The sequence below is a fragment of the Hemicordylus capensis genome, chromosome 2, assembly GCF_027244095.1.
Source record: "Hemicordylus capensis ecotype Gifberg chromosome 2, rHemCap1.1.pri, whole genome shotgun sequence".
Taxonomy (NCBI): Eukaryota; Metazoa; Chordata; class Lepidosauria; order Squamata; family Cordylidae; genus Hemicordylus; species Hemicordylus capensis.
Genome location: NC_069658.1, coordinates 319,574,212 through 319,589,574, shown reverse-complemented (window position 1 = coordinate 319,589,574; position 15,363 = coordinate 319,574,212). Strand labels below are relative to the sequence as shown.

The 15,363-nt window shown below is 41.5% G+C and overlaps 1 protein-coding gene across 8 annotated transcripts in view; it reads right to left on the bottom strand.

Annotated features, from left to right (window-relative positions):
* Positions 1-15,363, bottom strand: part of PBRM1 (polybromo 1) — a 115,043-nt gene extending 99,680 nt beyond the window's left edge. The window contains exons 1-9 of one of the 8 annotated variants that reach the window (XM_053292195.1): positions 15,220-15,350; positions 14,683-14,797; positions 10,168-10,289; positions 6,954-7,109; positions 5,645-5,742; positions 3,958-4,105; positions 2,817-2,960; positions 2,239-2,355; positions 1,751-1,819 (exon numbers count right to left, since the gene is read on the bottom strand). In XM_053292195.1, the coding sequence (XP_053148170.1) occupies positions 1,751-1,819; positions 2,239-2,355; positions 2,817-2,960; positions 3,958-4,105; positions 5,645-5,742; positions 6,954-7,109; positions 10,168-10,206 (771 nt within the window). In that variant the 5' untranslated portion in view covers positions 10,207-10,289; positions 14,683-14,797; positions 15,220-15,350. Of the gene's footprint in view, positions 1-1,750; positions 1,820-2,238; positions 2,356-2,816; positions 2,961-3,957; positions 4,106-5,644; positions 5,743-6,953; positions 7,110-10,167; positions 10,290-14,682; positions 14,798-15,219 lie in introns of all 8 variants that reach the window. The other 7 variants (XM_053292201.1, XM_053292197.1, XM_053292200.1 and 4 more) reach the window with 7 other exon arrangements.

The window sequence follows — 15,363 nt, the reverse complement described above, 5'->3', positions numbered from 1 at the left end:
TATGGAAAGATGGAGAGGCCCAGTGTCCGTAGGTAGGCTATGATCACTGCCATACATTTCGTGAAGACCCTTGGAGCTGTCGCTAGGCTGAAGGGAAGCACATTGTACAGGTATATTTCCTTGCCCAATGTAAAGCGTAGGTATTTTCTGTGGTTCTCCTGTATGCCAATATGAAAATATACATCCTTCAAATCCAACGCTGAGAACCACATTTCTTCATGCAGAAGTGGAAGGATTGCTTGCAGCATTATCATGTGGAATGTTTTCACTCTGACATACTGGTTCAACCAACGCAAGTCCATTATTGGGCGGATGCCCCCATCCCTCTTTGGGATTTGAAAGTACCGAGAGTAAAATCCCGCTTGACTGTGAGCCCATTGCACTGGCGATATTGCCTGTTTCCCCAACAATTCTTTGACCTCCTCCATCAGTGTCGCCGTTTTGGGAGTGAACTTGGGAGTCGCCGTTTTGGGAGTGAACCATGAATGCTGGTAGAGTCACAGATTCTATTGCATATCATGTCTCGACTGTCCTCAAGTCCCATTGGTCTGATGTTATGTGGTGCCATGCTTGTGCATGACTTGCCAATCTGACGTTGTTTCCGGCAGATGTCAGAGTGATGGTGTGTCTGGCGTTGATGGTTTCTGTCATAGTTTGGTTGGATACTAACAGTGCAGATGGGCTCCGTGACCAATCAAAGGTGCTGTTTGGCCTGCTGTACAGCCTTGTTATGGTTCTGTTGGTTTACTTTATTTCTTGCAAAGGGTTTCCGAGTATACCTCTGGTAAGGCTTTCTGAAGTCCCTGCGCTCATTTTGGCGGTATGTATTTTGCCGCCGTTGATACAGTTGATATCTTGTACTGGTATATTTAGGCAGTGTTGTGAATGTTCATGCTGTATGCTTTGACTTTTTCCAGTTCTCCATGGAGGCATCCGTCTCCTCGTAAATAGCCCCTTGCCATCAAATGGCAGAGCTTCTATGTGATACTGCATGTCTTGTAAATTAGTTGCCCGCAACCAAGCATGTCTCCTCAATGTTATCACCGATGTCAGAGTGTGGGATTCAGTTTAAATAGTCAGTAGCAGTTGTATCCGTATTTCCGTTCCGTAATGCACTGTTTTATCTTTTAATTTTTGTCTCTATCCGTAGAGTAGTCTTTTCCAATCCATGTCATAGCTGAAATAACTGTCCTCTTTCTTTCTTCCTTTCTTTCTTGGAACTTCAGTGATACTGAAGAAGTGATTGATTTGGCGGTCAGAAAGAAACTGGAAAAGGGACGCCTAACTGTGGTTATAAGAGAGCGCGGAGCACGCGCAGTGGGCGGTTGGCGGCATCTTGAGGAGCTAACAAATTTTACCCAAAGTAGTCTGTGTGGGCGAAGAACTCAATATTTATGACTGTCATTGATCACTATTCAGATCACAGGCTGTTTCCTCAGTAGAAAAGTATCAAAGATCAAAACAAATTACTTTGCACTGCTGAAAAGGCTAGGTACAATAAGAAGTCTAAATCAATTATTCTAGCATGCTGGGTCACTGATTGTTTTGTGTCATTACAATGGTGGAAATGTCAACCGGTTCGTAATGCACATTCAAAAATGACATGCTGCCATCACTAACCTAACCAGGTACCTGCCCCTGGATAACCAAAGCACTGCTTTTGAATTGATTATCCTAAGTATTCTGGAAATTCTAAACCTCTCTTCTATACATTATATTCAAGGGGGTGTTTTACAAAGTTATACTATACCTGTATTCGCTGGGCAATAGTCTTCAGATCTATGGGCTCCTTAATTATTGCATAATAGTCAGGATATTGCTGAAAAACAAAGATTACACATCCAAGTAATTCCATAAGTGTAACCATGTTCAATCTATTTTTCTATTGCCAGTTAGAACAGAAGTTTCAGGCTTGTTCCTGAACATACAGAAAGCCAATGATCTGAACTTCTATATAAAAATACAGTTTTAATTGCAAGTAAGTCCCAGCAAAATTTCCTCAAGAATATTTTGCATACCCAGCCTTTGTACAAAAACAACTCATTTCATCAATATTATGAATGCTTGGATGCACATGGAGTTCTTCAGCCTCACAATGAGTCAATATCAGACATACCAGACTTATTAATCTGATGGTACAGTCTACCAAAGACGGCTGTTGCTACTCAACTTTTATTCATTTCAATGGAACATTAGCAAAATGTGTGATTTATATTCAAAGATCTGATCGTTACTCACCACTTTAGAGGGAAGCTTCTGAAAAAGCTCACTAATGAGGCGGCCTGATGGGTTTGTAGCTACAGCTATGGCTTCAAGAAGCTGCTCAAGAATTTCTTTTAAATAACCTGGAGAAGACTGGTACAAAAATTATATTGTACAATGTTTTGAGGGAAGATTATGATTTGGGTTTTTTTGTACTGATTTTCCTCTTTTACAAATGAAGGGAACATATTAATAAGATTAAAGCAATGATATAAAAAGTTAACTATTGTTGGTTATTCTGGCGGGACATACATTTTAAAATAAATAAAAATATCATTATAGATGTGCGCTATCAGGATTATGCATATGTTATATACAGATATTTTAAAAGCAACTATTCCTATTGTTTTGTTATGCTGTATGTACACAAGCACAATGTGGTTACATATATCAATAACGATGACCATATTTTATGCACACACCATATTTCAATTTTGTGTCAATTTAGTAAGGGGGGGAGGGGGACCAATGCTCTACTATAGCATGACACTAAGCAGCACTTTGCACTCTTGTATTTGAAATGTTTCTAGATGGTTAGAAGAGCTAACACCTACTAATTCAGAAATTGTCCCTTGATTGTCATGGCCCTCATCATCATCTTCCTCCTCCTCGGCATCTCCTTTCTGAACAAACTCATTTTTTGTGCGTATATATAAATCCCACAGCTTGCAGGCAGCCTTATATTCAGGAGAATCTGGCTGTATGAAAGAAAGAAACCATCTATGTTTGTTAGCAACTGGAATCATCAACATAAAGGTTGAAATTACAAAGGGGCAAAGTGGGGGTATTGTCCTTCAAATCCCTCCATCTCTTTTGTGAAGCCTTTGGCACAACTCCCTAGCCCCAATAACTCTATCATAACTAAGCCCAAATATGTGAATATGGAACAATCACATTTTTAAATCTGTTTACTCTGCCTCTACTCCCCCTTCCCTTCCTTTGTTGTTGCCCTCATGTCTATTTCCAGTAGGGATGTGCAAGAACCAGTTTGGCATTCTATTCCTAGAATGCTGAATTGGTTTGGGAACCAGCAGTCAAACCAGTTTGAACGTGGGGGTGCAGGCTCCTTTAAGGATCGAGGAGGATGCTCCTAACCCCTCTGCCATGTTTCCCACACCAGTGATGTGCTTATAACAGTCCCACACAGGGCAGCAGTGTACTTCCTTGCCAGAATCAGACCAGAAGTTCCCAGCGCGCATGCATTCCCAGGTAGCACCCTCCCCGATCCTTAAAGGTAAACACACACACCCGCCAAACCAGCCGTTGCCGGTTCCATGCACATCCCTAATTTTCAGATTGTGAGCTCCACCACCCCACTGGGACCATAACTTGTCTACTCATTTGCTGTAAAGCATCACATACATGCAAGGTGTTATAAAAATAATAATTAAATTGACTGCGAGATAAATCTCCCAAGAAATAACTGGTTGCACAATTACTGTACAAATGACAGGACAGTTCTGTGAATTAAAAATATGTTACAAATGGGAATAAAGGCCTATATAAGACAATTGCTCAATATATAAGGTATATGCTATGAATATGGTTTCCAGCCTGTGAAATTTCAGGGTCAGCAGTATTGGAAATGATGTAAACAAGTAACTTTCACTCGCCGTCTCTTTCTGTACTGGAAAATTCAAACACAATCCACAGATTATGCAAATGATGGTTTTTAAAATAAAAAGGTTTTGTCACCTTATAATAGGATTTCGCATTATTAAATAGCAACTGGAAGTCAGTCGTTAGCACATTCACATCATCATATTCCTCCATTTTTAGCCTCTGTTGGATTTTCATTAAATCAATAGGCTGAGAAACCACTTCATAGTAATCTGGCTGATTTCTATTGCAATAAGAAAGGTATTGAAAATGCAATTACTGTGAGCAAAACTTCCAGGATTTAACATGCAAATGCATTCATTATAATGTAACTCTGTATTAATACATTATAAAAGTTTTATAACAAAATCTACATGAACATAAATCAAGAAAAAAAAATTGTTAATCTAATGGATTCTTGAGGATAAAATTATTATATTATTTTTGTTATGTCTCAACCCTTAAGAAAACATTGATGTAAAAAAAGAATATCTAAATGTCTTGACTGCATTGATGCGAAGTATTAAAAACAAAGCACGGAGAGTAAAGATATTGCTATATAACATACTGAAAGACGAAGCAAATAATTAACATATACAGGTGGTCCTCGTTATTCACGGGGGTTCCATTTTCACCCAAGAGCCCCTGGTGGCGCAGTGGTAAAACTGCCGCCCTGTAACCAGAAGGTTACAAGTTCAATCCTGACCAGGGGCTCAAGGTTGACTCAGCCTTCCATCCTTCCGAGGTCGGTAAAATGAGTACCCAGAATGTTGGGGGCAATATGCTATATCATTGTAAACCGCTTAGAGAGCTCCGGCTATAGAGCGGTATATAAATGTAAGTGCTATAGATGCAAATACGGAAACCACGAACAACAAAACCTTACTCCTATGGGAATCCAGGGGTTAGGTTCCTCAGGCTAAAAAAAGGACCAAAAAGCAGAAATAAAGGGAATAAAGCACAGTACCTCACTCTCCAGGCTTCCAGCTCTCCAGCAAGGCCCCCCAAAACCCACAAATCCACCAAAGTGTTACAAAAATTCTTGGATTTTTTAAAGAGTCACAAAATGGCTCTGTGTGCAAAATGGCAGACAGAAATGACATCAGAAGTCATTTCCAGCTACCCAGGAATGGCTGATAGGCGAATTTTGCCTATTTTAAAAACTGTAGATAAAGACACTGGGTCTCTAAGACTCAACCATGGCTACATTAAACCTCAATCTGAGAGACTGTGGATGAGGGCCACCTGCATGTAATAAAAATTTGCCACATATTTAACAGTGCAATTCTATGCACATTTAATCAGAATAAAGTCCCAATGAGTTCAGCAAGTCTTATTCCCGACTAGGAGGTATTTAAAAGAATGTCTTCTTTGGTATGGGTCCTGCCATCCATTGAGATCATCTGGAAAGGTTCATCTGCAGTTGCTACCAGTTTGTCTGGTGGCTACTCGGGGATGGGCCTTCTCTGTTGCCACTCTGAGGCTTTGGAATGCACTCCCTGCCAAAATAAGAGCCTCCCCATCTCTGACAGCTTTTAAAAAAGGCTCTTAAGACACATTTACTCACCCAAACATTTTAATTATAATTGTAGCTTCAAAATGTTTTAATTCCTGCTCTAATGTGTTTTATATTTATTGCAAACCACCCAGAGACATGGGTTTGGGGCAATGCACAAATATACTTTTTTTAAAAAAGTAAGTGTATTAAGGAATATAGCCTAAAAATCCTGAACTCCAGCAAGAGTAGCCTTAGATTTTTCATCATTTAATATCACAAGCTTACCTTCGTTTGGGGGCCCTAATGAAAAGCTCACATAAAAGCCTCCCTTGTTCATCTTTGTAATCTCTGATTGTATTGTATAATTCATGGCACACAGCAATCTAAAATGCAAAACAAAATACAAAGGTAGGGTTTTTTACATCCAATAATGCACAATGGTAACATTATATTTATATAATTTTCCTTCTCAAAGTTTTCACACACCTCCTCAGTATCTTTAGAACATGTATGTGTCATTCAGCATGACATTCCACATATTGGAGATGAAGGAATCAAGACGTGAAACTTTGGCTGGGCTTAAGATCACCTAGTGAATTCATATTTGAGCTGAGATCTAATCTGAGGATTTCTCAGCTCAAAGCATATGCTCTTAACCACCTCACTATGCTAGCTTTTTGTAGTGGTAGTACTCAGAAAAATCCAAGAAGCCCTGGATAGACTGGAAAGAAGTAGCAGGTATAATTACACCACAACTTATTTCTCACAAAACAGCAATCCTATACCTAGCCTATTTGATGTATTTACATAGCCTCCTGGAAATTCTGCTTCCAATATTTAACAATCCAAGCCAATATAAATCTGTCTCTATGAATTTGATGACAGCAACTAGCAGAAACTGTGAAGTTTTGTTTGTCCCTGGACATGTTAATTCTCAAGCTTGATCATTCCAGTTTACATACAGACATTTTCTTTGCTAAGGAAAAAACCTACGCAGCAGCACTCAAAACTGTCTTTATCGTATAAGCAGTCAGTCCTGACAGTTCTAATTCCTTAGCAAACTAGTAAAACACCAGTAGCAATTTTAACATTGCATCGATGTTCCTCACTAGGACCCAGCATATCACCCTAACGTGAAGATTCTGGAAGAAGGTATAACAGTCTCAAGAACTCATTTTTAGAACACTGAGCTAAAGTCTCACTTTTTGTTGTTGATGCAGGTCAGATTACTCATAAAGTGGGTAAATGATATAGTTTCCTGGAAAGCACAAATATATTCAGACTAGCTTGACCAGTGCAGAGCATCTGCATGCTAGTTGCCCCCCACCCTAGAGACCTCACCACCCTCCAGCACGGCGGCGGCAGCACTACTTTCCCACCCTGTGCTGCCTCCATCTTGGGCCTCCCTCCTCCTCCACCCTCCTGCTCCTCCTCGGCTGCCCTGTCGGGCTCCTCCAGTTCCCTGGCCTCCCCTTCGCCCACTGCCATCATGCTGCCCCAGGTCTCTCTTGCCATGCATGCGTTTAGCATTGCATGGGTGGTTCTTGCCATGTACCACGTAAGGCTTTTATATATTATTTAAATAAGTACTTACAGGATCAACTGTTGGGAGATTGGAGAGTCTTCTCCTCTTCCTACTCGGGCCTGGTGTATTTGTGGAGTGGTGACTGTCATCAAAATCCCCTCCACTGACACTGCTGGAAGGAGAAGTAGCCCTTCGCCTTTTGGAACCCATGGAATCCAACTTCTTCTATAATAAAGAAGAATGCTCTTAAACTTGAGGCTTTCTAGCCAATGTGCTAGCATGGCATTCCTGTGAACTATTCCACCTACACAGAGTCCAGAAGCACTGCAGATCTTATCTTCTGATAACAGAAGACATCTCCCCTGCTATCTTCTGATAACAAAAACTGCAGTGCTTCTGGACTCTGTGTAGGTGGAATAGTTCACAGGAATGCCATGCTAGCACATGGTTAAAGTTTGCCCACCATTTCCCCTATTATCTAGGACAGTAATCAGTTTTAGGATATGTTTTTAATGCCAACCCATCCACATGCGGCTGACAAAGACGTAATAATGAAATGAGCATTATATTGTGACAAATACGAGAGCTCAGAGCATGATAGTATTTTCCTATTTGTGAAATAAATCCTATTACACATGCAGGGCTGATATGTCGAGTTAGCATCATAAGACAATAGAGAAAGAAAATGAGGACCACTTAGTCCACAATGCAGTCAACAGAACTGGAAAGTCTTTTTTTTTTTTTTTTTTTTTTTTGTGGTCTCTAGCACCTGTAAAGGCCAAAGAATGAGCATGGTCCTAGTCACTCATGAGTCAGCCACCACAAGGTTTTGGTCAGGGATCTGATATCAACAGGGTCATTTTTTTCACTGAAAGATGGCCACTCAATTAAACATCATCTCGAAGGAGCTGAGTCAAGTTGTGGTGCTATGTGATGTTGCCCAATCGCCAGTGGAAGACTTTCTCCAAGAGACATACAAGGTTGAGCAACCTGTTGTGCAACACACTGTGCAACCAGTCAATGAAGCTCTTCCCACGATCAAGTTCTTTTTGCAGGGAGGAAACCCAAAAGCGCTTACCTCCCCATAGATGATCCTCTTTCGGTCTCTGGGCAGGCAGATCCAGACGAACAGTGGCAATCCTGCCGTCTACCCGCACATCGCTCGGCAGCTCCAGGGGTTGGGTGATGGGAAGTGCCGCCTTGCAGCCCCCGCCCCCCAGAGCCCCAGTAATGCACCACGCAAGTGCACAGTGCATTTCTGGGATCCCCCTTGCCCCCTCCGAGTGTGTCCACCACAGCTACAGGACACACACAGCCAGAAAAACGAGGTTAACAGAGCACTCGTTCCATTAAGCTCATTTAAGAGGGCGGCTACATAGGCGGGCTTGCCGCTGTGGAGCCACTGGGCTCGCCCTCAACCCCGCTGGTTCTCATGAGTGAGCAAAACAGGACTGGGCTCCAAAACATGACTGGTTTTGTTCACTCATGAGAATAGCCTCAGTATCTTCCACTAGTGCAGTAATTAGTCTGGAACAGACATTCATTTCTTTGCACAATGTCATTGTGCTACATCCTTGCACTAGCACACTACAAGCATTACACTAGCACAATACAAATCTGGATGTAGGCCACTAATGTCTATGAGTGTTGTCATGTTGCAAGTTCCCCCAGCGCCAGAGTTGTCAGGACCTAAGGGGTATACTCGTAGGTCAAATGGGCCGTAAGCCAGAATTTGGCTTTTTAAAAGCCATATCTGGCCACCTAGCCCAGCGCAGCAGAGGCAGCCAGTTATATGAACTTGAGATGGAGAAATTTGCACTGGAAGGACACTCTATTACATGGAAAGTGTTCCTAGATCTCTCTGCAGGGCGGAAAAGAAATTGCCAAAGCAGCTTCACTAAGGACTTCCTCACACACTAGCCACAGTGAGGCTATTCACACGTGTGCAAAACCGGGCTGAGGAAGTCCAGCCCGGTTCTGCACAGACAATCCCAGAGGCACCGCAGTGGCAAACTCACCTATGGAGCCTCCCCCTAAAACGAGACAGAGCAAGCACTCCCTTAACATCATTTTTTTGGTTGTCTGTCAGCCATGGCTGCAAGCAGCCACGGCTAGTAGACCCTAGTGCTCTCGGGAGAAGGAGCGGGGGATCCACTAGTGTAGTGCATTATTGGAGCCTCGGGGGGGGGGGGAGGCAACACAGAACATCATGACCCTGTACTCTGACCCTCAGAGCTACTGGCAGCAGCCATTGCTCATATGGGCAGGTGATCCATACACCCAAGGAAGGGAAACAGCCCATCTGTGGGGAGGTAAGCTGTTCATGGCTTCCTCCCCTCAAACCCTATTGCCCTTTTTCACTGGCTGTGAGAAAGAGCTCAGTATGTGTATTGCACAAGAGTTGTAAGACATGAATTTAAAACCAGAAAAACTGCAATTTTATGCCAAAAACTATGCATGAAGGGGCACCCAATGCAAATTGACTTACAAAAGCTTTTTTAAAAATCCTATTTTTACGTTAGAGACATGAATATGATGAAATTGCAGTTGATAGCGAAAGAACTTCCAGGTGTAAACAAAATGCTGTTTAATGACCCCTTTCTTGTCATCTGAGGTACGGAGGCCATGTTGCATATGGAACTAACTGATCTAAGCTGATCACAAATAGTGAAGAACTGAGAGTATGTCATTCATTCAGCACAAGCGCAGGCTAAAAGAGATGAGCTTGGTGCAATGTGACTGTAAAGTCAATGTTTTTACTTCTACAAAATGTATAGTGCCAAATCTGATCCTCAACACAGCCTCAAACCATGTTGGAAAAATACCTCAGAATTTATGTGGCCAGGATCAACGCATTACAGTTACTCACCCTGTCTTAAATAAATCATTGAAAGGCATTTTAAAACCACCATTTCCTACACATCAACAGGAATATACACAAATAGAAGCATTCTCAATGTGAAATTTTACTGAAACACTTAAAAAAAAAAAAACATGTTTCCAACGTGCTATCTAGCACTAACCAAACTGCACATCCAGGTCTACAATCACTTCCAAATCAATTCGTTCACACAAATGTTTTTAAAGTTATCACTGGCATGGCATAATTGTGTTAGAATATTTGCATTTCATATTCTGAGAATGGAATTAACTATGTACTAACTCATGAATGAGATAAATGAACAAGTATGATTTGTCACACCAAATATAAAACAACATAACAGCTGTTTGGGAGAGAGAGACAAAAATGGCACACACATTATCAGTAAAGTACTAGATTTACCAGAGTACAACCAGCACCACGAAAAGCCAATCTCCTCATAATGTCTGATAGGCAAGTAAAGAAATTGAGAAAAGGCAAATCCTTAAAGCACCAATTCAGCAGCAGTATTAGTACAGCCACAACTGAAAGAGAAGACAACAAAAGGAAAGAAAAACAAACAGGGGAAAAAAGGGAAAAACAGGTAAATCAAGAACAATGGTTAAGGTAAGAGATACCACAAAACAAAAGAAGCCAGGGATGTGTATATTAAGTTACTGGCATTTTACAAAAACAACCTCCTGCATAGTGTTTTAAGCTCAGAACAAAAAGGGTAGAATGCATAAATAAAAACTGCAATTCTACTCCTGTAAGTCAAAGGCCAATCTCCTATAAATTTTCATAGAATAAGATTGCAGCCATAGTATTTACACGACTCAAATAACAACAGTACCACAGAATTTATTGTACTCTGTATAAGCCATTCACAATTCAAAATCATTTAAGTATTTCTTAATATAAAGAAACTATCGATGGGTGTGCAAAGTGACAGAGTTCAGAGCAAATTCTGGTCACTGCCTACATTTTCAAGAGACAAACATATAAGATGCTTAAAGTAAATCAAATTCACACCCAATCATGTACAGCAATTACAAAGTCAATAATCATATAAATACAAACAATGCAAATTCACTATGCAAATATAGATACATATCTTCTACTATACAGATAAACTGCTGAGAGACATTCATGGCTGAGACATTCAAGTCAGGGATCATCAATATGCTGATTGCACCCAACTCTATTTGTCTTTTACATCTGAGCCATCAGTGGCAGTGGCTTCCCAGGGCCATTGATGCAGTTATGGACTGGATAGGGACAAATAATTTTAAAGTGAATCCAGAGAAGACAGAGGGACTAATGGCTGAAGTTTCCCACAGTCTGGGGATGGTGAATTTACCTGTTCTAGATGGCACTCCTGGAAGTGGGTATGCAGTAGACATTCCTGGACCCTGCTTTGCTCCTGCTGCCAGCAATAACCAGGAAGACTTTTTATCATTTTAGTTTGGTGAGCCAATTGTGACCTATTCTTGATAATACAGCTCTTGCTAAGATTATCAGTCTCCAAACTGGATTGTTTGTAACACATTCTACATGGTGTTTGGCCAGGCTTTGAATTTGACAGCCTGTTTAAGTAATTTAAACTGATAACCAAGAACATATCAGTTTTAGCCCAAATGTACAACCTTCTTAGATGCTTTTTGGCCCAATTAAAAGTGCCATTCCTTACTTTTAAAATACTAAAGATTCTAACTGGGCCTTGTAGATCTTCGGGAATACCTCTGACGATGACAACGAATATTTATATACCAGTTTTCAACAAAAAGTTCCCAGTGTGGTTTACATGGAAACAAACGAATATAGTGACTCTCTATCTCCAAAGGGCTCACAATCTAAAAAAGAAATATAAGATACACCAGCAACAGCCACTGGAGGGGTGCTGTGCTGGGGAAGGATAGGGCCAGTTGCTCTTCCCCGGCTAAATAAAGAGAATCACCACTCTAAAAGGGTGCCTCTTTGCTCAGTTAGCAGGGGCCTACATACGTCCCTACACTCGCTCAGATCTATAAGGCAGTCCTGCTCTGTCCCCTTCATTTAGGGAAACAAGATCCAAAGAGAAGTGGAGCATTGTGGCATTCACTCTTTGGTATTCCTTGCCTTGAGAGTTCTGCCAGGTAAACTCCGTTATGGATTTCAGCATAAAGATGAAAATGCTTGTTGTCACAAAAAGCTTTATTTGGTCTTTATAGTCTGCTGGTCTAATGGTTATGATTTTATTCTTTTAGTTAATTCACTGTGCTGATACTTCTTTTATATTATTGGTTTTATTTTTTTTCAGCTTTTAAAATGTTTTTCTTGTACATAATTTCATATATTGTAAAAGGTAAAGCAATCAATAAGTGTAAAAATAAATGAGAATGGACCCCATTATACCATGGGAAATATTTTTGTTAACAGAATTAAATACATGTATGCTTTCGGGGGGGGGGGGAATGAGCAGTCTAGTTTCACAAAAACAAACCAAAGTTATTGCTATTTTTTAAAACATACTTGTAGAAGAGGACAGCATTTCAGTTGTACATGCAACAAGTCCATGGGCACAGTAAAGTGGACAAGAACATAAAAACAGCCCTGCTGGATCAGGCCCAAGGCCTATCTAGTTCCGTTTCACACAGTGACCCACCCAATGCCTCTGAAGGGCTGAGAAGCCCACAGGCAAGAGGTGAGGGCATGCCCTCTCTCCTGCTGTTGCTCCCCTGCAACTTATATTTAGAGGCATCTTGCCTTGATAGTGTTCTCCATGAATTTGTCTAACCCCCTTTTAAAGCCATCCAAGCTAGTGGCCATCATTGCATCCCGTGGCAGAGAATTCCATAGATTATACTGTATGCTATGTGGAAAAGTACTTCCTTTTGAGGGTCCTAAATTTCCTGGCTTTCAGTTTAATTGGATGACCCCTGGTTCTAGTGTTGTGAGAGAGGGAGGAAAATGTATCTCTGTCCACTCTCTCTATTCCATGCATAATTTTATACACCTCCACCACGTCTCCCCATAGTCGCTACTTTTCCAAACTAAAAAGCCCCAGATGCTGTGGCCTCGCCTCATAAGGAGCTCTAAGCCCCTGAGCATCTTGGTTGCCCTCTTCTAACCTTTTCCAGTTTAGTTCTACAATTTCCTTCTTAAGATACAGTGACCAGAATTGTATATAGTACTCCAAATGTGGCCACACTATAGATTTGTATAAAAGCATTTTAATATTTTTTTGAAAATTTCAAACCGCTTCCAAATGATCCCTAGCATGGAATTTGCCTTGTTCACAGCTGCTGCGCACCAAGTTGACACAACAAACTGTCCACCACGGTCCCAAGATATCTCTCCTGGCCAGTCAGTGACAGTTCAGACCCATCAGTGTATTAAAGCTGGGGGTTTTTGCCCCCAAAAGCATTACTTTACACTTGCTTACATTGAACTGCATTTGCCATTTTGTCACCCACTCACCCAGTTTGGAGAGATCCTTTTGGAGCTCCTCAGAATAAGTTTGGATTTCACTACCCTAAATAGTTTTGTGTCATCTGCAAATTTGGCCACTTCGCTTTTTACCCCAACTTCTAGACCATATATGAACAAGTTAAAGAGCGCTGGTCCCAGTACAGATCCCTGGGGACCCCACTTCTTACTTTCCTCTGTTGTGAAAACTGTCCATTTATTCCTACCCTCTGTTTCCTGTCCTTCAACCAGTTACTAATCCACACATGAACCTTCCCCCCTTATCCCATGACTGCTAAGTTTACTCAAGAGTCTTTGGTGGGGAACTTTGTCAATAGCTTTTTGAAAGTCCAAGTATACTTGGTCAACCAGATCACCTTTATCCACATTCCTGCTAACACTCTCAAAGAACTCCAAAAGGTTAGTGAGGAAAAACTTTCCCTTGCAGAAGCCATGCTGGTACTCCTTCAGCAAGGTCTGTTCTTCTATACATGTAAGGCGATACAGCATCCCTTCAAAATCTGACAAGAGCATCTGCACAATGCCCATAAAACACTTGCTGTGTTTTATATATTATGTTATTATTATGTATATTCTACTCATTTGAAAACTCACTCATCACTCCTAGAATTTAAAGTGGACATAAGATACTGGTATTTTCAAATGATATAGCTCTTCAAACTGCTCCTACTAGGAACACCGAGCTTACAGAAGATATTTCCAACTGCATGAGGCTGTTGCTTAGTGAACCACAAACTTGACACTGGGCTATCAACTTGTAGTTTATTATAGTTACAATGATCTATTTTGCATGTTATCATAAGAACAATCAGCAGCTACAGCACTGGCTAGTCACATGATTCTTTCACATGAACTTTTACTGAACATTCCTTTTAATATTTTGAATAGTAAAGCAACCAATACATTTGTAAATAAATGAGAATGGACCCTTACTTACACCATGAAAAATATTCAGGTTTTCAAGCTTTTGCAAATTATAATTCACACAAATTCAATATGAAAAGGGATACCTCCCTAACAATGAGAAATGAAAAACTCTTTATTGTAGGGAATAGATTAATTCTGAATATTGTAAGTACTAGTATTGGATATCTTTCTAAATTCATGTTCATTGCACAGCTTTTCTATATTTTAATACAGAAAAATATGACATACAAAGAACCCAACAGGCTTTTATGCAAAGCAATATAATTAATGTTATTTGTTATAATTATGCAAGTGCATAATTCCTGCCACTTTTATTTCAGTCTGTTTTATCACTTCCTCAACACAGTATCTCTCTTTTGGAAATAACTCTTCCGAGTTATTGTTATGATTCTTGAGCAAGCTGGAGAAACCACTGGAAATAGGAATAAAGTTTTTCTAGAAAAATTACTATGGTAAACTAGGGAATAAAGCATATGGAAGCGGCACTCATACACCTAACTAAAGAGAAGGGGAGGTGGGATCACTTTGAGAAAAGGTGATTACTTCTGACAAGTGCAGCTGCTCGGCACCACGGGAAAAACTTCACTTCCTTCTATCATGAAAGAGTTTGGGTACAGGTTGATCGCTGGTTTTGAAATTTCAGTTTTCCAAAACCGTGCTGAAGAAAAAGTAGAGGGAAAGGAATAAGCCATGCATGAGAGAGAAAGATCAACAGCACGCAAGATACAGGGATTCGAGGCGTGTGTAAAGTACAGTAGTAACTCAAAGGGAAAGCGGGTCAGTGGGTCAAAGGCAGGTCACGGTACTGGAGGAAGGCCAATCTCCGGGGACGGGACGGGACGGGGGGAGGCGGAGGAGGAGGTCGGTGGGCGGCGCGGGGCGGGGGGTGTGAAGGGAAGAAGGGAACGACACAACAAGCCGCTTCTGGGGAGGAAGAAGCAAAGAAGGGAAGGGACCCCGCCAGCAGCTCCGCGGCCACACAAAGGGAACCCGCCGCGGCCTCCTGCCTTGCTTTGCTTTCCCGCGAGTGCCGCTTGCCCTGCTGAGCCGAGCCCAGCCAAGCCCGGCCCCTCGCCTTACCCAGCCAGCCCCGCCGCTGCTGCTGTTCCTCCGCCTCCTGCAGCCGCGGCCGCGCTCAGTCCCCGCCGCCGCCACTGCCCCCCGCGCTGTCGGCGTTGCCGCCACTGTTGCCGCTCAGCTCGCTCGCTCGCTCGCTCACTCAGA